This window comes from Centroberyx gerrardi, chromosome 12 (assembly GCF_048128805.1).
Source record: "Centroberyx gerrardi isolate f3 chromosome 12, fCenGer3.hap1.cur.20231027, whole genome shotgun sequence".
In the NCBI taxonomy this organism is placed as follows: domain Eukaryota; kingdom Metazoa; phylum Chordata; class Actinopteri; order Beryciformes; family Berycidae; genus Centroberyx; species Centroberyx gerrardi.
The window spans coordinates 3540303-3563283 of NC_136008.1; the positions used below are offsets into that span (position 1 = coordinate 3540303).

At 43.9% G+C, this 22981-nt stretch overlaps 2 protein-coding genes across 2 annotated transcripts in view; both read left to right on the forward strand.

Annotated features, from left to right (window-relative positions):
• The window catches only part of bmper (BMP binding endothelial regulator), a 217309-nt gene that overhangs the window by 33235 nt on the left and 161093 nt on the right, over positions 1 to 22981 (forward strand). The window lies entirely within an intron of this gene.
• The window catches only part of bbs9 (Bardet-Biedl syndrome 9), a 188792-nt gene that overhangs the window by 27815 nt on the left and 137996 nt on the right, over positions 1 to 22981 (forward strand). The window contains exons 8-13 of the mRNA XM_078287020.1: positions 2073 to 2202; positions 6175 to 6356; positions 7464 to 7540; positions 7657 to 7710; positions 7925 to 8027; positions 20338 to 20442. Coding sequence (XP_078143146.1) covers positions 2073 to 2202; positions 6175 to 6356; positions 7464 to 7540; positions 7657 to 7710; positions 7925 to 8027; positions 20338 to 20442 — 651 coding nt within the window. The remainder of the gene's footprint in view (positions 1 to 2072; positions 2203 to 6174; positions 6357 to 7463; positions 7541 to 7656; positions 7711 to 7924; positions 8028 to 20337; positions 20443 to 22981) is intronic.

A 22981-nucleotide genomic window follows, 5' to 3' on the forward strand; every position in this document is an offset into this window, starting at 1 on the left:
GACTTGAAGAAAATAGAGGAGGTGAGAGGACTGAGGAGGAGAGGAGATGAGAGAGAAGAAAGGAGAGGAAAGGGATAAGAGAGGAGAAGCAGACAGTTGAGAAAGGAGAGAGGAAGTGGAGAGGAGAGGAAAGGGAGAAGAGGAGAGGAAAAGGGAGGAGAGTGAAGGAGAAGAGAGATGAGGGGCAAAGTAGGGGAGAAGAGAGGAAGAGTGGAAAGGTGAGGAGAGGAAAGGAGGAATGAGAGGGGAGATGAGAGAAAAAGTAGAGGAACGTAGAAAAGTGGAGGGGAGAGGAGGAGATAAGAGGAGAGGAGCGGAGGAGAGGAAAGGAGGAGGAGAGGAGAGGAAAGGGAGAAGAGAGGAGAGGAAAAGGGAGGAGTGGAGAGGAGAGTGAAGGAGAAGAGAGATGAGGGGGGCAAAGTAGGGGAGAAGAGAGGAGGAGTGGAAAGGTGAGGAGAGGAAAGGAGGAATGAGAGGGGAGATGGAGAGCAGAAAAAGTAGAGGACCGTAGAAAAGTGGAGGGGAGAAGAGGAGATAAGAGGAGAGGAGGAGAGGAAAGGAGGAGCAGTGTAGTAAAAGGAGAGGAGGTGCTGGGCTGAATATGAAGGTAGCTTTATAATTAGCTTGTAATTATAATGCTGACGCTGCAGCGAGAGAGAGAAGGTGTGTGTTGGCTTTGATGTGGCACACACAGCTCCAACACACACTCTCTGTCATTTTGACCCCTGCACCGTACCACCCTGGTGACCACTGCTGCTCTGTTATAACTGTGTGTGTGTGTGTGTGTGTGTGTGTGTGTGTGTGTGTACTGTGTATGCAGCCGTGTGTGTGTGAGGTTGGCGAGGCGTGTGTTTTGCGTGTGGCCGTCGCCTCAGATCTCCCTAGGTGGTAGCCGCACTATTGGTGGCATCGACTGGACGTGTGTGTGTGTGTGTGTGTGTGTGTGTGTGTGTGTGTGTGTGTGTGAAGAAAACCATAACAAGTATTTATATTTGACGTCTTCAGACAGAGTGTATGTGTGTGTCGGTCGTGTACGTTAACTATTTTTGCTTTTACAACTCAAAACAGCATGCCAACCTTGTCTTAAAAAAAATAATTAAAATGACAAAATTCTATATTCAGCCCAAAGATATATAATTTCTTTAAGAGAGAGAGGATGTTCCACTCATCTTGAAAACATATATTCTTTATTAAGACAGTGAGGAAAGTAAGGCAGACACAGGAGGATTTCCGTGGGTTTTTGGGGGAAATACATACAGTGTGGTTACAGAGACGAGGGATTTAATCATTACTCTGTGATAGATGAGATTTTTAATAGGAACCCATGTTCTGTGTTCTGCCACCAGTGACTGCTTAGCTTTCCCTTCCCTGGTCGGTCTGGTCATCTTTTTACCCAGTTTCACCCTTTCTCCTTTTTCAACTTGATACGACTGTGTATTTATGCTTGTGCGTCGCCCTCTGTCTCACAAGTGTGTGTTCACGTGTGTTTAAGAGTTGTTTGAATTGTTGTGTGTTCCACTTTTGTATTTTTAACTACATTGAATTGCCTCTGTTGCTTTTTATGACTATTATTTATTCTCCTTCTTCAATACTTATACAGCACTTTGGTCAACGCTGGTTGTTTTAAATGTGCTCTATAAATAAACTTGACTTGACGAAAATAAGGGTTTTGAGAGGTGTATTGCAGACAGGGAAAGTCAGGGAATTTAATAACTTCTCCAGGGGATTTGATTAATTCTCTGTACATACATGTCATACATGGATTGGAGTGAAAATCAGACTGTTAAACAACATTACCCAACCAGGAAGGAAGAATTTCTTATTAGTCTTTGAATTGCTCCGCTTTAGTTATGGAAAGTCATGGAAAAGTCATGGAATTTAACATCAGGGCCACGATAGGAAATCTGACAGAAAAATCAAATATAAACGAGAGTAGAATATATGGTGGGTATTGAATGTGTGCAAAATAACAGCAGTAGAAAATACTGAGACAAAGTCGCGAACATCCCTTGTCTCCATTTTGGCTCTGCTCCTCTTACTAACTCTTTATTTTCCCGTCTGGTCTCCCGTAGTGACGGACGGCACCACCAACACGTTGCTAGGAAACCACACCAACATGCTGCTGGTTTACCAGGATGTGACTCTGAAGTGGGCGGCCCAGCTGGCCTGCGTGCCCGTGGCCCTTCGCATCGCCAACTTCCCGTGAGTACAACCGTGACCACGACATCTGATGCATCTGATGTCACACAGCTGTGAGGAACCTCTAATGGTTCCTGAGATTACAATCATAAGGGAACCCCAGTAGGTTCCTGGAGGAACGCCTTCATAAAGGATTCATGGACCCATATTGTCTGTCAACAAACAATATGGCCGTATTTTGGGCACAACACACACACACACACACACACAGACACACACACAGACACACCGCACCTGATCCAGTAATTAGCGCTAACCCTAACCCTCTAATATAAAGGGGTTCCTCCAAGAACCCTTGAGGGAAGAAGTGCTGATGAACCCCTTTGTTTTAAGAGTGTTGCTCTGTTAAACTCGGGTGACCCCCCTCCCATATTAACCCATAAGTCAAAGTGTTTTACAGAGCAACAAGAGACAACAAATACCATTTAAAAACAAGAAGGAGTAGACAAATCATCATTATCAGATGCAAAGCCACAGTTAGAATTAATGTGATAGAGTTTGGTGATAACATGAGATATTCCCTGTTTGAAAAAAGTGACACCTCACACAGTGATTGGATAGCACAAAATGAAAACAAATTATTTTTACGTTTTTTAAAGGATGTTTTTATAGGTTTTTTTTAAAGGAGCATTTTTTCCCCCTCCAAATGGTTATAGTGTTATGGAAATTAGCTCACTCGTTGACATCTGTGTGTACGCTTCTGTGCATGCTTTTGTGTGTGTGTGTGTGTGTGTGTGTGTGTGTGTGTGTGAGCGTGTGTGTGTCTGTGTGTGTATTCCTCCATAGAGGTGATAAGGTAACAGATATCCAGGCAGGTATGTACTTGGGAAAGGGATGACACAAAGACAGAGGGATTTCTAAACAAGACTTTAAATGGAGCTCTGTCAGCACCCACTAAATGAGACGCCTTTGTGCACACACACACACACACACACACACACACACACACACACACACACACACACAAATACACTTACACAAAGAGAAAGCTCTCTCTCTCACACATACACACACAAATTTTTCAAATTTTGGACATGCTATGGCGGGATACACTTTGTCACTTTTTTCCCCATTTTCTCTCTCACACACACAACACAAGCATAGACTCACACAGTCAAACACGTACACATATGTGCACGTTCAGTAAATACACACACACTCACACACACACACACAGCAGGTGTTATTGTTGTGTTTATCAGCTTGTGAAATCCAGTGTGTGATTCTCGTCAGGAAATGACCCGACAATGTCTTCCAGCTGGCCAATCACAACAGAGAGGGAGGGGCCGGCTGCAGCCAATCATCTGTCTTATTCCAAACGACCACAATCAAACCGCAATTTGATACAATTACAACGCAAACGCAAACACGGGTGAAAAATGATGCGGTTTCCGTGTGTGTGTGTGTGTGTGTGTGTGTGTGTGTGTGTGTGTGTGTGTGTGTGTGTTTTAGATGCTGGAGATAGTGTGTCTGGGTCGCTGTTTGGTTTAGTTTGAGCATGTGTTGTTTTAAGGCACTTGATAGTCATCGTCTTGTTCAGTCTATTGGCGGGACATAGGACAGGAGTGTGGGAGAGGAACACACACACACAAACACACACACACACACACACACACACACACACACACGCACACACACATAGCTTACCATGACCACCCTTAATTTTCAGCAGTGCTCCAGTAGTGCTTGCTTTGCTTAGGCTGTATTGGATGATATTATTTTATTAAGGCAATTTTGAATTGTTAAAGGGGCATTAAGTAATCTATGAGGTTTATTGACCTCTATCAGCGATCAGCAGGAATTACAGCAACATCAAAAGACCATAATCATCCAACAGACTTGAGCCAAGGCAACTCTTCTTTAAAACGCCTTTATTAAATGGCTTCTTCATAATAGAACAATAAAAACTCTCAGCAACATGTTTTGGCCTGCTGGCCTTCATTAGGGCAACAAGCATCAATAGACTGTTTCTCCTGCTACAATCTCTGGTACAGTTCTCCAACTTGCTGTTTTACCCAAACGCATAATTCCTATGACTTAATTTTTGAATCAAATTGATTTCTTGACTCTGCAGACATCCTTAAGATTTGGAATCAAGTCTCTATCTCTGTTAGTTATAGCTATGACAAAAAAGAAAAATAGAAGAAATCTCAGATCTGGATCACCAGCAAAATCTCATCAATCTTTCCGTGGTCCAAGGAATATACAGTATATCTCCACCAAATTTCATGGAAATCCATTCGTATTTTATTGAGATATCCTGATGACAGACAGACAGATGGACAAACTAACACACTCAAGGGTGAAAACATAACTTCCTCGGTGGGTTTGGAGAGTCTGGAGACGGCAGTGGGTGGGGAGTACGGGCTGGAAAGTGAGTTTTGATTGTTCCAGCGTCTAGATCACAGACGCACAGGTGACAGGAAGGAGTGTTTAGGGTCAGGGAAGTACGATCAGCAAGTTGATAAGAAATCACTTGTTACTGCTCTCATTGTGTTGTGTTAGTATTTTAGTATTTTAGTGTCTTTGTTGAGACTCCAGTATGATGTGTGAAGTTTGACTGAGTCTCAGTGAGCCAGCAGTATCAGTCCGTTTGGCTTTTGATAGTGTTTTGATCGAGCTGTGTTTATATTGTTCTGGTATTTGGCTGATATTCTGGCTATTTCAGAATCTACAACAACAACTCTAACGACAGCTGCTGTTTCCTCTTGTCTGCTCGACTGTTCACCATATTTATGATCAACACCAACTCTCTCTCTCTCTCTCTCTCTCTCTCTCTCTCTCTCTCTCTCTCTCTCTCTCTCTCGCACATTTTCTTTAAGGGTTATGGGGGAAGGGTGTGTGCGTGTGTGTATGCGTCTGTGAGAGTTATCGTTTTTATGAATGTGCGTGTGTTTTTGCTGCAGTTGATCATGTGTCTGTGTATGAATGTGTGAGTTCATCTGTGTGTGTGTGTGTGTGTGTGTGTGTGTGTGGGTGTAAAAGTGAGTGTGTGTGTGTGTGTTTCCGCAGCAGTTAAAGTGAATGTTTTATGCCCCCTCAGACGCCCTCCTGTGCAGGTGTGGAGCCGACCGCTGCTCTGGACCTGAACCCCCTGTGTGTGTGTGTGTGTGTGTGTATGTTACCGCCTCACTGGCCTGGAACCACAACACATCTGCAATCAGTTAGCACACACACACACACACACACACACACACACACAGAGTTAACACACACTATTGCATCACTGTGCATTTCCTTTCTCTTTGCCTCTTTCCGTCTCGTTCCATGTCATGAACCTGACTGAACCTTGGTTTTAAAACACTTGGCATTCACTCTGTCTTTTACAGCACAATGAAGCCTAAACACCTTGAAGCACAAAACTACCACTGCAACGATTAGTCAAGACAAACAGATACAGAGAGCGTAACGAGAGAGAGGGCATAGCGGATTAAAACAATTTAACGTTTCTTCATAGCTGTTTCTAGCAGCGTTCATGGTAACGCGTTATGGAGATTACTTTTTGTGGTAACTAGAAACGTTTTGTAATTCATTATCAGTTTTTAGAATTAGGATGTTGTTGCTTTTATTTGTCTTTCATATTGTTTCATTTTTGTTAGCGCAAATGACAATCTGCATCCTGTGCACACAGTATGCTGCAAAAAAAAAAAGTGAATTTTGAAATCAAGAAATTTCTTGCCAAGTAATTGTTGACTCATTGGTATTGATCATCAACCCTATCAACCCCATCCTCCTCTCCTCTCCCTCCTCCTCTTCTCTCCTCCTCTCCTCTCCTCTCCTCTCCCTCCTCCTCTTCTCTCCTCCTCTCCTCTCCTCTCCCTCCTCCTCCTCTCTTCTCTTCTCTCCTCCTCTCCTCTCCTCTCCTCTCCTCCTCTCCTCTCCTCTCCTCTCCCCTCTTCTCCTCTCCTCTCCTCCTCTCCTCTCCTCTCTCCTCTTCTCTCCTCCTCTCCTCCTCCCCTCCTCTCCTCTCCTCAGGGAGCTGAAGGGGGTGGTGGTCACCCTGAGTTCAGACGGTCACCTCCAGTGCTCCTACATGGGAACAGACCCCTCCTTCTTCTCCACGCCCAAGGTGGACGCCAGGGAGGCCGACTACGAGCAGGTGGACGCCGAGATGAAGAAGCTGCAGAAATTCATCAGAGAGGCCACCAGGACTCAGGGTAGGACAGTAGAAATGGAGTAGAAATTACCTGAACTTAATATGCCACCATAAACACCATGAGAACCATGCAGAACCACAATGGAAACCTCCAGAACATCTGAAAGTTGAAGAGGCTGCCAAAGTTCATCAGAGAGGGTGCAGTTAAAAACTAGAAAACTACTAGAACTTCTGAACGAAAATAGAAGCCCAGCAGAAATGACCAGGACTTCTGGAGGACTGTGGAGGCCACCAGGATTCAGGGTGCAGCTCAGGAAAAACTGAATGTAAACTGCTAGAACTTCACAGAACCTTAATAAATACCCAGTAGAATCCACTAGAACAGTGGTTCTCAACTTTTTTCATATCAAGGACCCCTAATTTAGTCCACATTAGGGCCATGGACCTCCATTTGATGAGATTTTGTCTCTTGGACCCAAATCTGAGAATGTTTTTATTGTTAGATGATTTTGTCCAGAATTCCATGACTATCTGTACCGTAGGAAGGGAGATAACAGAGAAACTATGATCAAAATAATCATTCTTCTACATTATCTCATTGTTCTTGTAAATGAAATAATGAAGTTTAACAATTCATCAATTTGCTGGGGACCCCCTGGAACCCCCTCAAGGACCCCTGGTGGTCCCCGGACCCCACATTGAGAACCACTGAACCATTTGGTGGAGGCTTTTATTCAAAGCGCATTGCAGTACCATGAAAAAATACATTTTTTACATGAGTTTTTTTGTCAATATCTTTCAGTCCTAACATTGATACAATCCTGATTGATTAAATACAATTCTTGATAGATGATTGAATGATTGATCCCATTATAGAAGAAGATTCCAGGTAGGGGGGGGGTGAGTGTGGAGCTCCCTGGAACAGTCACCTGGGTTACAGCCAGATGCAGGTTAGCAGTGATCTGGTACATGCAGACAGCTGTTTCATAGTAATAAAGTCAAGAGGCATGTTAAGACTTTGGCTGATAGAATAGTCCCGTTTTGAGGATGGAGTCAGTCTGTGGTTTGGATTATTGTCTGATGGTTTACAGAGACATTTTTACACTTTTTCCCCAAAATGGATATGTCGTGTTTTGGAGTGAAAGGCCTCCTCTCCTCTTTCCCTCAGACATCCTGCCTAAAGCCGACGCTGAGGAGGACCTGACTGTCACAGCTGCTGTCTCCTCCAGCATGGACAGACCATCGGTACACACACACACACACACACACACACACACACACACACACACACAGTTACTGTATAAACATGTGCACACACACACACACACAGGCTCTTCATTCCATCTTGTCTCTCTCTACAGCGAGCTCTGATCCAAGACATCGATGGTCTGCCTGTCCCCTCCGTCACAGTCCAGGTAAGCTGTGGTCGCACACTGATGACATCACATAACGCCATCAAGACCAAAACACCACCCGAGGATGCTATGACCTAAACTGATGTCTCTCTCTCTCTCTCTCTCTCTCTCTCTCTCTCTCTCTCTCTCTCTCTGTCTCTCTCTCTCTCTCTCTCTCTCTCTCTCTCTCTCTCTCTCTCTCTCTCTCTCTCTCTCTCTGTTTCTCTCTCTCCAGGTGAAGGTGAAGTCCAGTGGTGTGTTGCAGGCCCCGAAGCTGACCGTCGGTGTCCAGCCTCCTCTGTCCGTCACTCAGGACCAGTTTGTCCTGGAGCCCATGGGTCAGTCTATAGATACATGAAAAAACTGTGTGTGTGTGTGTGTGTGTGTGTGTTTCTTTGCATTTGTGTCCCTTCAGTCCTCTTACTGTTTCTTACGGAGTCTGGGAGTGGCTTCAGAAGAAAAACAAGTATAGATTCTGTACTATGTTATACATTTACGCACTTTTTAAGCAACTCCCAGCCTTTCTCTCTCTCTATCTCTCTCTCTCCCTCACACACACACACACACACACACACATATTTATCCAGTGTCAGCTACTTTTCCCTTCCCTCTGCTCTCATCCGTCTCCGTCCTCCTCCGCAGCGCAGCCAGACAGACAGAGTGGCAGTGACTGACTGACTGAATGAGAGATGTGTGTGTGTTGGTGTGTGTTTGTTCAGCTCTTATCAGCCTCACACTGTGTGTTCTGCAGTCTGACTGTAAGGGAGACCTTGACCAGGTCACCCAGACCAGACGGCGGTACCTTTCATCTGCATCACACACACCGCTTACACACAGCCTTCTAACCCCAGATACTGATATAATATCAAGCTATTAAACAATTCTCACCATTCTTATAGGACAACGTTTACCATTTGGTTGGAGCTTTGATCCAAGCCGTCTTCTATTTCCTGTGTTTGACTCTATTCCACCTATTGTGTGCATTTAGAAGTGCAAAGTGGTGGAGGTTTTTATTCAAAGTGCATTGCAGTACCATGAAAAAATATTTTTTTTACATGAGTGGCCCCATCGGGAATTAAACCCCTAACCCTGGCAGTGAGAGTGCCTTGCTCTACCTATTGATCTACACATGGAATGAACCTCCTGGCAGTGTTGGAGTGCGATCACACCTACAGTTTGTTTTCTTTGGTCTGAACTATAGTGGAAAAGTTGACTCTGTTGCATTTTTGTATTTGGTTCATTTAGCTTCACACTGACCAATTACAAGAGAACCAGGGCTTGTAAACAAAAGTCACATGACTCACAAGTAGGTTGTTTATTGGACAGAGCTTTGGTCACCTGTCATCCTGCCAGGTTAGAGATTTAAAACAAATCTGAGTCCAGCTCCTGTAATCAGTATGATGGACTTGTCTGTCTCTTCTTCTGTGGTGTTCATACTAGTTAAGAACACATGAAGAAATAGCTGAATATGAGCATCAGTCCAGACTTCATTTTGTTCTGCTAGGCTTTCCAAGCATGAGGAACCGCATCTGTCTCTTTATTACCCATAATCCCTTGTTTTGTGGTGGTTTCCTGTAGCTGGTTGGATTAATGAACCGCACCACAGTTCTCTTGTTAGAGGACTGAGACTCTCGGTGCCGTTATTTGGTGCCACCAAAGTTCAAAGGTCATCGCTCTCTCCTGGACAAACCAACTGAGCTGAAGGAGGAAACACTGCAGAGTTCAGAGAAACTGATCAGAACATGCTGGCTGTGAATGCAGCCTTAGTGCCTTATACTCACTAAGCTGCAGGTAGAGAGAGGGAGACAGAACAGCATTTCTCCACTGTTTTGGCTCATCATCACATTTCCTTTCATGTTAGCAGTGCAGTGCTCTCACTACCAGAGAAATGTCTCAGTCCAATGTGGCAGACATATTGTTTTTCATTTCATATGTTGACTAAAATACTTGTAATCGCCCATATATAGTGCATGAATCTAGATTTTTCATTTTAGGCATTTAGCTGGTGCTCTTCTCCACTCCTAATAAATGCAACGGTAGAATGAATTTAAATCCCCAGACCACCAGAAAAAATCCAAGGCGTTTTCTAACATTTTAACATGAATTAGCCAACAATAATAAAGGCTTTTTAACTTTATACAGAGGAGAGTGCCTTGCATATTTTCTTGTTTTTTCCTCAACATATGGATTCCCCATATTTCCAGTGAGCGCCTGTGCAGCGTTCCTCATCTGATCAACACTATAAGCAAGTTTGTACCCCATTCTATGGGACGTACATGCTATGTTCCCACTTTTTACATCCCAAAACTGCTTATATTATGCTTTTTGCTAATGCATCTCTCTCACATGGTTATTCTGTCACTACAGGAATAGTATCAAGGCAATGGGCTCTGACTCCTGACCTCCTTACTGTTGGTTGTTTGTAATTTTACTATTTACCATCCAGTACAAACAAAAATAGTATCAAATCTACTACTTGGGGTATGCAGCCCACCAGAGATTATTTAATAACATGAGGAGTTAGATCAAATGAAATGCTATAGGGTTACAGTAGAGTAGTGTAGATGTTATTGGCACGACACACACAACCGACAGATCCTGGGTCTTGTGAAGCCACGTATGCATGTGAAAAACCTGGATTAGCACCAGAAAAATGTTTTTTTTTCTCTCTCCAAAACTGCTCCCAACATTTGCTGAAGCCATCGTACATCACAGAGAAGTAGCTGGTAATTTTTTGAGAACAACCAGTATGGATCGTGAATTTATGATTTCAAGATGTGAGCAGCGTTCTGAAGCAAGAGCCCAGTTGGAACGCCATCCATTTATTTTGAGCCTTGAATCAGAGCGAACACTCCCTTCCCCGAGACTTTCCCATGATTCATGGTGCGAGTAGGTAGGACGTTTAATACGGTTTGCCACAGTGCATTCCTATCTGCACATATGTGGGACGATGCACGTTTTGCACCTCACGTATATTTGCTGTAAATCCTCATATCTGTTTTCTCTGTATTTAGAATGTTTCCACCTATTTTACTGCATACATTTCATATTATCTTTCTTTGTAAATTCCACTGCTGTTATTTCTCCACACCCCAACGCTTTAATCCACACCTTTTCCCCATTCTTTTCATGCGTACATCCTAACATGGTGTAGTGTTGGAGTTGTGGGTTGCGTATGTCTATACAACCCTCATTTGCTTTATCCTTATTTATATTCTCTTCTTCCATTCTTAATCTATTTTTCTTTGCTGTTTCCTGTTATTATTTGCTGCTGCAACGACCCAGTTTGCTCACAGGGATCATTAAAGTTTCATGATGTTTCATATCTTATCTTACAGTTACTGCTAACCAGTCAGAGCTCTGTCCTTTAAAGTAATATTCCGCAACATTTTCATCTAAATCAGTGTCCGTTTTGCTCTTCTCTATGAATGATAGAACACATTAGTGATTCAGCTCATATCAAGCTGATGAAAGCTTTTCCAGTGTCTGTTCTAAACAGCCGGTGTCTCTTCTGGAATCAACAGAAGAAGAAGAACTGGGTAGTTAGCGTGAGCAGCGATAGCCGCCGCGGCTGAATAGACAAAGAAGAGAGAAACTCAAAACTGCAGCAACAGAAAATCCAAGCTCCGCCCACGCTGTTTGATTGACAGGTGATCTGTGGGAAGTGCAGTGCAGAAACACCACAGCAGTGAGCGCTTGGCAACAGAGAACACAAACCTAGCTAGCTTGTGGTTTCATTAGCCTGGGTGAGTGTTCTGGAGGACTGGAGCGTGGAGTTTCTTCTTCTTGGCTCTGTCTCCGAACATTTCACTGTTTATATGGAAGATCAGAGCGGTGACTCACTGCACCGTCACACTCACACCGCTAAATAGACGCTTTGTTTACCGGAGTTTAGGTAGCGGTCAAACGGGTCAAATTCAGAAGCCACACACACACACACACACACACACACACACACACTCGCATAGAGAGAGTTAAACACAGACGCACACCACCACATCCACATAAATACTCATACATACATATCCATGGACACATACGCATAAACAGACACACACATATGTCACACAAAAGTATAAATATGGGCGCACACACACTCAGAGTGAAGCTGCAGCGTGTGTGTGTGTGTGTGTGTGTGTTTATGCCACGCTCTTTGTCTTCCTCCATACAGAAATCTGGCGCTGGCCTGCACCAGTCAATCAACAGCTCTCTACTGGGAAACATGAGAGCCACAGAACACACACACACACACACACACACACACACACACACACACTCACACACACAAAATACTATTTTTCTCTCACACACACTCATGCAAACTCACACACACACACACACACACACACACACACACACACACACACACACAGACAGGCACTTAGACTGATGAATGCTCACTCTTTCTCTTTTTGTCTCATTCTAATACACACACACACACACACACACACACACACACACACACATACATCAACTAGTGCTCTCTCTTTCCTGTACCCTCTTTCTTTCTTTTATTTCTTTCTTTCTTTTGTTCTTTCTTTCTTTCTTTCTTTCTTTCTTTCTCTCTCTCTCTCTCTCTCTCTCTCTCTCTCTCTCTCTCTCTCTCTCTCTCTCTCTCTCTCTCTCTCTCTCTCTCTCTCCCTCCCTCCCTCCCCTCCCTCCCCCCTCTCCCCCCTGTGTGACCCCTCTCTGGCGTGTTTTGGCCCAGAACAGCCTGGCACAGCTCTGAGGTTTCAGGACCACCACGGCTGACCCTTAGCAGTCAGATTTGGCCCCGAACGGAGCGTTTCACATCCGTTTAGCCCTGGAAAAAAAAAAAAGCGAAAAAAAAAAAAAATGTTTTAATGGAGGCTGTGTGACTTTTAATGGACGTTTAGACTTGGCTCGGAGGAGCTGGATCCCAGTCCCACAGACAGAGTGTTTACTGGGATGTGATTTAGTCCAGAAAACGGCAACGTGGATCTCCGGGAAGTGGCTCTGCTGTACAGGGGAATACCCGCACTGACATGCAGTGTTGGATAAATAATAAAACAAAACGATTATACTTTCAGAAAATCATTCATTTATGGGGTTTATATCTTTTTAAAGATGCTACATATAGCAGTGTAACGTCAATAAATCCCTACTTAGACATTAGTGTAATTACTGTAAGCAAATGAGTCCATCAGTGGTCAGCCTGTCAGCCTCCATCAGCCTCTACTCTGCATCCTCCATAGTTTCTCCACCTGGTGGATCTGGAGGGAAATCTGCTGGATCGCTTTACGGCACAAAACAGGAAGAGGTTCTGTTCTTCCAGAGCTAACGGAGCTAAAGCTGAAAGAGTTTCTGGCAGCAGATGGTGGAAGGAGGGAAAGGAAGATGGAGAAATCACTTCCAAGCTCTTCAGTAAAGACAAAGAGAAAACCTTTAATGAAGATGAGCACAGTTAGCTACATAAATGCCAGTATTTCCATAAATCTCCTGTAAATTTCTTTTTTTTAGAGAATGCAAAGTTTGTTAGAGAATGCATGCAGCACATACCACTAATTCAAACACCAAAGAACAAGAAAGCTGTGAAAACATATACTATATATATAAATCCCCTAGCATCTGTTTTGTTTCCTTTCCTCTTCTGCCTTAGTGTTTAGTTTTGATGTAGGATTTTATGTAGGAAAAAAAAAAAAAAAGCTCCCAAAGAAGAAGCAAGAGTAGCAGCATCCTTTTTTTTTGACAGGAAGCAGCAGGGTTTATGGGAAATGTGGTCTTAATTTTGATAAAGACTAACAATACCACTGGTGTGAGATGGAGGTGAACAATCATCTCTACCATGGACTCATTTGTTTATGATAATTATACAAAAGTTATCACAATTAATTTTGGCAAGAGTATATTGTTGTAACGTTTTTTTTGTTTTTGTTTTTTTTAAGTCCCTATCCTCATATGACTTACATCAGTTTGATTTGATTTATGACAGCCTTCTCAGGTGGGGACCAGGCCAATATAAATATATATTTTTTCCTCTCTTTTTTTGCCCCCTTGATCTGATTTTTAGGGGCATTTGATTGCTTTTGGGGGAAATTTCATTAAACTATGAAATAATATATTCACAATGCATGTTGGCAAATAAACAATCAGTTTGGACCGCTGACACTAGGTTATACATGCCACCTTTAAAAACACACTAAAACACACACACACTTACTCACTCATACATACACACACACCACATACATCAAGTTGTCCACCTCTCTCTCTCTCTCTCTCTCTCTCTCTCTCTCTCTCCATCATCCTCTCCTCTTCTGTCTCTGTTTCTCGTCATCTCTCTATCGCTTCATCTCTCACACTTAACTGTCTTTGGCTCCCTCTCTCTCTCTCTCTCTCTCTCTCTCTCTCTCTCCCTCGCTGTCTCTACATCTGTACTCTCTCATCCACTCCATTCCTCCTTCCTTCATAGCAATACACTGATACATATATCTTTACACACACACACACACACACACACACACACACACACACACAGATGTACACACACATAAAAGTATACATAAATGTACATTCACACACTCTCTCATACCAGTCTTTGCCCTGGGAACGTTGTAGCCTGGCCTTCCACTGTAACTGCTGTGTGTGTGTGTGTGTGTGTGTGTGTGTGTGTGTGTGTGTGTGTGTTGAAGTGTGTATGTGTATGTATGATTGGTGTGTGTGTGTGTGAGTTTGGCTTTACTGCTGCCCCATGTGTCTTTGATTCCCTGGCTGAGTGTGTGTCCACACTTGTCTGTGTGTGAATGTTTGGCTGTGTGTGTGTGTGTTTATACAGTATGTGTGTGTGTATATGTGTGTGTGTGTGTGTGTGTGTGTGTGTATGTATACATATGTACAGTATAAGTGCGTATGTCAAGTCAAGTTTATTTCCAAAGCGCTTTGAACGGATTCGTCACAAAGTGCTTTACCGAAAACAAAGAACAATAAATGTGTTGCTGTGTGTGTGTGTGTGTGTGTGTGTGTGTGTGTGTGTGTGTGTGTGTGTGTGTGTGTGTGAGCGTGTTGTCCAGTGTTGGCGGGGGGGAGGAAAAGGAGGATGAGGAGGAGGGAGGAAGAGGAGGGGAGGTAGCGCCTTCTGACTTTTATTGTTATTCCAGTCTTTATTCGTCTCAGATGGCGACTCAATCCCCTGTTCACCACACACTGCCTCCTTTGTTCTCTCTCTCTCTCTCTCTCTCTCTCTCTCTCTCTTTCCCTCTCTCTCTCTCTGCCCGCCTTTCTTTCTTTCTCTTGCTGCCTCTCCCTCCCTCTCTCTCTTCCTCTTTCTCTCTCTCTCTTTCTATCATCCGCCCTCTTTCTCTTTCTTTTACCTCTCTTCCTCTCCTTTCTCTCTTTCTGTTTTCTAACCCTCTCTCTTTTTCATTTCTATCTCTCCCCATCTCTCTGGCTTTTTCTCATTCTATCACTCTCTCTTATCGCATCTCTCTTTTTCTTTCCTTCTCTCATCTCTTTGTCTCTTTTTGTCACACTCTCTCCTCAATCTCCCCCCATCTTTCTCTTTCTCTCTCCATCTCTATCTTTCTCTGTCTCTCATCCTCTTTCTTTTTTACTCTTTCCCCGCCTCTCTCTTTATCTTGATGATTCCTTCTTTTTTATCGCCCTCTTTCTCTTTCTTTCTTCTTCATTTTCTCTCTCTCTCTCTCTCTCTCTCCTTTAGTCTACCACACTACACACACACACTACACACACACACACACACACACACACACACACACACACACTTTTCAAGCACACAGTGTCATTTTCATAGATGACTATCTCTGAAACCACAGTTTCCAGTTTGCCAGTTTGGTGTCATGTGGACCAGTGGTTCCCACAGTGCGGTCCGGGGACCTCCAGGGGTCCGTGAGGAGGCTCCAGGGTCCCCAGCAAAACCAGGATCAGTTTAATTTCACTAGAATTTAATTCACTAGAAATTATCCCCATTAGAGAAAGTGAAGGAGAATCTATTCTAATCGTAGGTGTCACATTCACCATATTATCTCCACATGTACACTGTAGACAGTTCTACAATTTAATAGTGAATCAGAACTAAGAACAAAAGTCATTCCATATGGGGATGCCTGCGACTAAATCTTTTCAAATGCTTTTTCTGTGGCCCTAATTTTGGTTTATTTTGGGGTCTGTGATATGAATTTTTTGAGAAGCCCTATAGTAGAACATACTGTACTGCACACACAAATACACCACACACACTCACACACACACACACACACACACACACACACGCACTCACACACACAGACTAATACGTTCACTGGCTAAAAAAATGCCATTTCCATAGACGATTAACTCACAAACCACAGTTTCCAGTTCACCAGTTTGATGCGTAGAAGTCTGAAACTTTACAGACGGACCAGCAGGCCTTCACCCAGATAATGACAGTCCAGACCAAATCTTTCACACTTCCGTAAAAACAACATTTTGTCTACACATGCACTAAATTGGTTCACATGTGCAGTGAATTGATTCACTTGCCATGGGTTCACGTGTGCAGTAAATTGGTGTACATGTGCAGTAAATGTGTTAATGTGCAGTAAATTAGTGTACATGTGCAGTAACGTGATTGACGTGCAGTAAATTGGTGTACATGTTCAGTTAATTGATTCACATGTGCAGTAAATTGGTTTAAATGTACAATAAATTGGTGTACATGCAAAGTAATTTGGTATATATGTGCAGTAAAATGGTACAGATGTACATTATATTTGTACAAATGTCCAGTAAATTGATATACATGCACAATAAATTAATATAATTGGTGTACATATACAGTTTTTCAACATTTTTCAGCGTCCTTTATATCTGCTGAACTAGTCTGTGGTCTAGATGACAGTCATATTGTTCAGCCAAGATCAGCATCATATTTAACACCAACCAGAATCTTTAAATCCTGTGAAGAAATGAAGGCCTGGAAAAATTCTGGTTTGTTTTAAAGTTTTAAAATGGAAAACCCTGTCGATTATTTCCCCCCCATACCAAGCCATGTGAGGGACTTTCACTGTAGATCTGCTGTTAACTCTATGGACAGATCAGGCTAGCTGTCCAGACCCTACAGAGAGCTGACCTGACCCTGACCTGCAGGGGTCAAAGGTCACTGTTTAACACCCTGCTGATGGTCACCTCAGATTCCCCTGTTTGCCTCTGGACGTGTCAAGACACACACACACACACACACACACACACACACACAGGTAAAGCAGTAGTAGACCAGGAATGTCTCGGGACAAATTTATTTAATAGATTTTTTTCTTTTCTCTTGAGATGTTTTGCTTTGTTTTTCTTTTTATATTATTTGCACATACCAAAGAGATGAACACATACACACACACACACACACACACACACACACACACACACACTACACACTTCGACCGCTCCCATCTCCTTGTGCAGTATAGATCCCCATCTCCACCCCTCTTGACCTCTGACCTCTTCCAAACAGTCAGTAGTCGGTTTAACCTGAGCTGTCAACCACTTTAACCTGAGAGAGAGAGAGAGAGAGAGAGAGAGAGAGAGAACCAACCAAATTAAATTCACATTTCCCAGCGTTCATGAAATTCCCTCTTCTTTTCTTAATTCATTATTCAATTGCTCATGTACCTGTTTTTTTCAATTTTTTTCCTTTTATTAGCAGTGTTTTGTCATCTTTATAAGTATTTTTCATATTTGCTGTTGTTATATTATCTGCTTTGGCAATCTGAGGAAAAACTAAGTTGGAATTGAATTGAATTAAGAGGGAGCAAGACACAGTAGGAAGGGAGAGGAGAGAAAGAAAGGTAGGAAATGGAGAGAAGGAAGTAGAGGGAGATGAGGAGGTAGAAAAGGAGACGAGAGGGAGAGAAAAGGAGGTAGAGAGGGAGAAAAGGAGGGAGAGAAGGAATTAGATAGAGGGAGAGAGAGGAGAAAAAGGATGGAGTGGAAGAAAAGGAGGTCGAGAGCGAGGAAAAAGGGGAGTGGAGGAGAAAACGAGGGAGAAGAAGTGGGAGCAGAGGAGAGAAGGAGATGGAGAGGGGGAGAATAGGAGGTAGAGAGCGAGAAAAGGGGGAAAGAGAGAGAGAGGAGAAAAGGAGGCGGAGAGAGGATAGAGAGATAGAGGAGGGAGGAGAAGTTGTTAGTCTTAGCAATGGTGTTAATGGACCTGGAGAGACTGAAACCAGTCTGACCTGCAGGGCATGAAGACCGGCCCGTTACCTGGAGCTCACAGGTTAGAGAGAGAGAGAGAGAGGGAGGGAGAGAGAGAGAGAGAGAGCGAGAGAGAGAAGGAGGGATTACTGTGCGTCTCATTTTGTGTTGTTTGTTGGTCTTAATGGTTCTGGGAACACTTAAAGCACTTAAACCAGTCTGACCAGTTTGACCTCCAGGGCTCCCAGGTTAAAAGCCTGCTGCTGACAGACAGGGTGACAGGGAGCGAGGGAGAGAGAAAAGAAAGGGAGGAAGAGAGGGAGGGGGGGTGGAGATGTTGAGAAAGATGGAGAGAGAAAGGAGGGAAGAAGAGAGCGGATAGCGGAAAGGGAGCGAGATCAGGGAGAAGGAAAGATGGAGGGAGAGGGAGAGAATGAAAAGAGGAAGATGGAGGAGAGGACAGAAAGGAGGGAGAGAGAAAAGAATGGGAAGGGAGAGGGGGGGAGAGAAAGGAGAGAGATTTAGAGAAAAAGGGAGAGAGGAGAGAAGAAGAGAGCAAATAGAGGAAGGGAGAGAGAGATTAGGTAGAAGGAAAGCTAGAGAGAGGGAAAGAATGAAAAAAGGAGGGTGGCGGAGATGAAGAGGGGTCAAGGGAGGGACAGAAAGGAGGGAGAGGGAGCGAGAATGAAAGATAGAAAGGAAGGCGAGAGGAGAGATCAAGAGATATAGAGAACAGTGGGAGTGAAAGAAGGAGAGGAAGAGAGAAAGTGGAGAGAGAGAAATGAGTGTAGGAAAGGAGGGAGGGGAGAAGGAGAGAAAAGGGGAGAGACAAAGGGTGAGAGGAAGGAGAGAGATGGGAGAGAAAAGAGGGAAGGAAAGAAAGGAGAGAGGGAGGAGGGGAGGTGGAGAGAGATGGCATGATACAAGGAGAAGAGTAGAGAGAAGAGAGGGGGAAAAGAGGGCAGGGAAGCAAGGATGGATGATAGAGAGAGAAGGGAAAGAAAGGAGACAGTGGGAGGGAGAGGAGTAACAGAAAGGAGGGAGAGGGAGAACGGAGAGAAGGGGGGGAAGGGAGAGAAAGAGAGAAGGAGTGAGGGAGACAGAATGTAAAGACAGGAGGAGGTGGAGGAAGACATGAAGGAGAGAGAGACAGGAGGAGGGAGAGGAGAAGAAGAGAGGAGGTCACGCTGTCAGGGCGTCCGACAGAGTGTGGAGAAAGTCTCTCTCTCTCTCTCTCTCTCTCTCTCTCTCTCTTTCTCTCTCTGTCTCTTGTCGTTTATCTTCTTCTCTCCGTCCGTCGGAGAGGAGGTGTCGTCGTCTCTCCTTTCATCTCCTCTCATCCATCTTCCCTCCTCCTGCTCTGCCTATCCTCAACTCAAGAGGCCTTGTCTCGCCCTGGGCTGTGTGTGTGTGTGTGTGTGTGTGTGTGTGTGTGTGTGTAGGTGTGTGTGTAGGTGTGTGTGTGTGTAGGAAGAGGTCAGCGAGGTTCTCTACTACTGGTGGGAACATTTAATTTGAATGCAACAGACAGATAGACTGGTGGGATGAATAAACTGAGACACACACACACACACACACACACTGTATACACACACACTCACACACACACACGGACATAATACACACTCACAAACACACACATACGCTCAAACATACACACAGTATCCTCACATTCATTCATCCAACACACACACCTTTTCCATTAGGACACATACGGACACACACACACACACACACACACACACACACACATAGTTGGGGTTCAGTCACCTGTAACAGGCCGAGCTCAGGAACATCACGCCCCATTACACCACCACACCGCCCTGTGTGTGTGTGTGTGTGTGTGTGTGTGTGTGTGTGTGAGAGAGAGAGAGACTGCTTGAAGCCATTAGCTGTAATATATCCTTTCCTCTCCGTCTGTATTTGATCCCTGCTTTTTCTCCAGCTTGTTTGCTCTCTCTCTCTCTCTCTCTCTCTCTCTCTCTGTCTCTCTCTCTCTCTCTTTCTCTGTCTCTCTCTCTCTCTCTCTCTCTCTCTCCCTGTCTCTCTCTCTCCCTCTCTCTCTCTCTGTTGGTTTAGGGGTATTTGAAGGGAAGCTACAAGTCATCACCCCTCTCTCATGCTACATATAATTTCACTGTGTGTCTCTCTGTGTGTGTGTGTGTGTGTGTGTGTGTGTGTGTGTGTGTGTGTGTGTGTGTGTGTGTGTGTGTGTGTGTGTGTGTGCAGTTGTAAGTTAAAGTTCTGCTTAATGTTGTTAATCCCCTGTCCTCACGTTGCCTGGAGATATTTTAGGTTAGCATAGCTGTGTGTGTGTGTGTGTGTGTGTGTGTGTGTGTGTGTTTGGCGGGTCTGGTTAGTGTTGGGTACACTGTATCCTGTCCTGTCCACACCTTGAAAATGCTGACTCTTCAAATGTGTGTGTGTGTGTGTGTGTGTGTGTGTGTGTGTGTGTGTGTGTGTGTGTGTGTTAACGTTAACATATCTCTGTCCTCTCCCCAGGTGTCGGTTCCTCTACAGTCGTGGCGTTTTCGGCTTTCCTTAACGGCCACTACCCCCCCGCTGACCTGACCGGAGACATAACAGTGTCATACAGCTCCCCCACAGGTACACACACACACACACACACACACACACACACACACACACACACACACACACACAAGATTCATGTTGTTTTCCTTGTATGTGTCAGTTTCTTTCCATTCAAAACCTTTATTTTAACAGGATAATCACACTGACAGATGGTTTTTCCAGAGACGCTGTGTTCGTTTTGGGTTGCAATTAAAGACAGAATAAATCAATGAAACTTAGATCATAAACTTACATCATATCGTGGTCGTATTGAATCCTGAACCCCATATTGCGTATCAAATGTTTAACAAAGTATCAACGTTTACAAAGTGCTTTACATACAGTAAAACACAAAGAGACAGTGATGCATAAGTACCACAATTAAATAAAAAAAATAAAGTTGAATAAAAAAACAATAAATACAGAAATAGGAATAAAAGGTAATATAATACAGATACAACTAGAAAACAAACAGGGATTCAACTAAAAACAGATGGAACTTCACATAAAAGTGTGTGCCGAACCACATGAATACCCAGACAGTACAAGTTATCCCCAAAAGAGACAGTAATAAATCTCTAAATAAGTAAAAAACAAGTAATAGAAAGAGAAGCACAAAACGAACAATAAAATGGACATACAAGTATAAGGAGCGATTAACATAAAAGAAGGGATTAGAAGTGATTTTAAATTGGGTGTCGGGTACAGCTAGTTAATTGATCGTCGACAGCAGTGACATGTAACATCACTGACACCCGCTGGAGCCCGGGATGGCTCCGTGACAGTACGTGACACTGAAATGCAACTTCCCTGACAGTCTTCTGTAACCGTGCAGAACACCAGCTGGTCGCGGCGCTGACTCGGCGTAAGGAAGCAGCGTTTGTCTTTGCCATTTCCAACTCCTGACTGAGCTCTTTCCAGACGAGCCCGGTCCATCTCCCCGCTCCCTCCAGGCATCTGTTTCCAGGCCCTGCAGGATTTCTGGAAGACATTACTTTCCCCTGCAAACTAACAAAACCTCTCTTTATTTCAAATGTCACAGACCTCTTTAAAAAAAAAAAAAAAAAAAAAATACTGATTTCAGCCTCATTCAGAAGGCAGCTCATGAAAAAAAAAAAATGCTGTTTTCATGCTATTGTTTCCCTTGGACTGCGTTTGCTTTGGCAGGACTTTGCTGGCGGAACAGTTCCCCCTCCCCAAAAGCACATTTAATATGAAATGGCTGGAAACATTGGGAAGAGTTTTTTCTCCTTTTTTTTCCCTTTTTTTTAAGCTTTATTGTGATGCTAAAAATAGCTGGAAATGAGGAGTCTGGGCTATTTCAATGGACCTTGGAAGCCAGGCGGTTGGGGAATGTGGGGGTGGGGTGGGGTGGGGGGGGGATCTCATGTTTTGGAAGGGACGAGTTGGATCGGAGGTAGGACTGGAATACAATAGGTTTATTAAAGGATGGAGGAAGAGGAGGTATGCCAGGGTGGGAAGAGGAGGAAGGAGGCGAGGTACGCTGGGACGGTGAGGAGTTCCAGGGTGGAGAGGAGGAAGAGGGGAGGACGGGTATCTAGTGGTGTAGAGCAGGAGGAGGAAAAGGAGAGGAAAGAAAGAGGAGACGACAAATCTTCTTGGGTGGAGAGGAGAGGAAGGAGAGGAAGAGTAGGATGGAGGAGAGGACCGGGCTCATGTAGATCCCGGTCTAGAATCCTTGACCGGGACTTGAATTTAGGACTTGATCACCTTAGATATCGGCTACACATGTTTTCAGCGTCATCCTAAATTTGTAGCTGATCATCTCGTTGATTAACAATATAGGCCTACATGTTGACAGAGGCTATGAAAATGTACCTTATAGCACAATTTTTTGAGCATATCTGTGAAATCGGTATCGGTAAAATATGTAAAAGGACAATTGAGGAAATGACTGTTCTAGCATGGATTACTTGACCTCAAACTGATTACTGAGACTTGAGGCTCGACTCGGTCATGACCTTCCTGACTTGGACTTGGGTTCGACTTGGACTCGAGGTTCGGTGACACTGCACCAGCCAAATGAAACTGAAAATGTCTGGTTAAGTTCGTCTACTCTACACCAACGCAGTCCTATTCTGTTCTAAACATCTAGATATCTGCTAAAATAGTCAAAATGGGAATTACCCTAGTGTGGTTAGTGTTGCTGCTGTCAACATATGGACAACCTTACAACTGTGCTAAGTGTATGTGCATAGGTATGAGTGTGCGTTTGTGTGTGTGTGTGTGTGTGTGTGTATGTGTGGGTATGACTTAAGTCACTTTCAGGGACACACACCAGACTTAAGACCAGTTGATTGGGGACGGCTTGTGCAATTGGGGACAAAAGCCATGTCCCCAATTGGTAAAAAGCTGATTTTTTGGTCAGTGGTTATGGTTAGGGTTAGGGTAAGTCTCCAGGAAATGAATGTAAGTCTATGTAAATACCCCAAAAGTGACTTAAGTAAGACTGTGTGTGTGTGTGTGTGTGTGTGTGTGTGTCTATTTGTCTAACCCCGTGGCTGTATGTTCCAGCAGTGCTAATCTCCATTAATGCCCGCTCTCCTCTCTC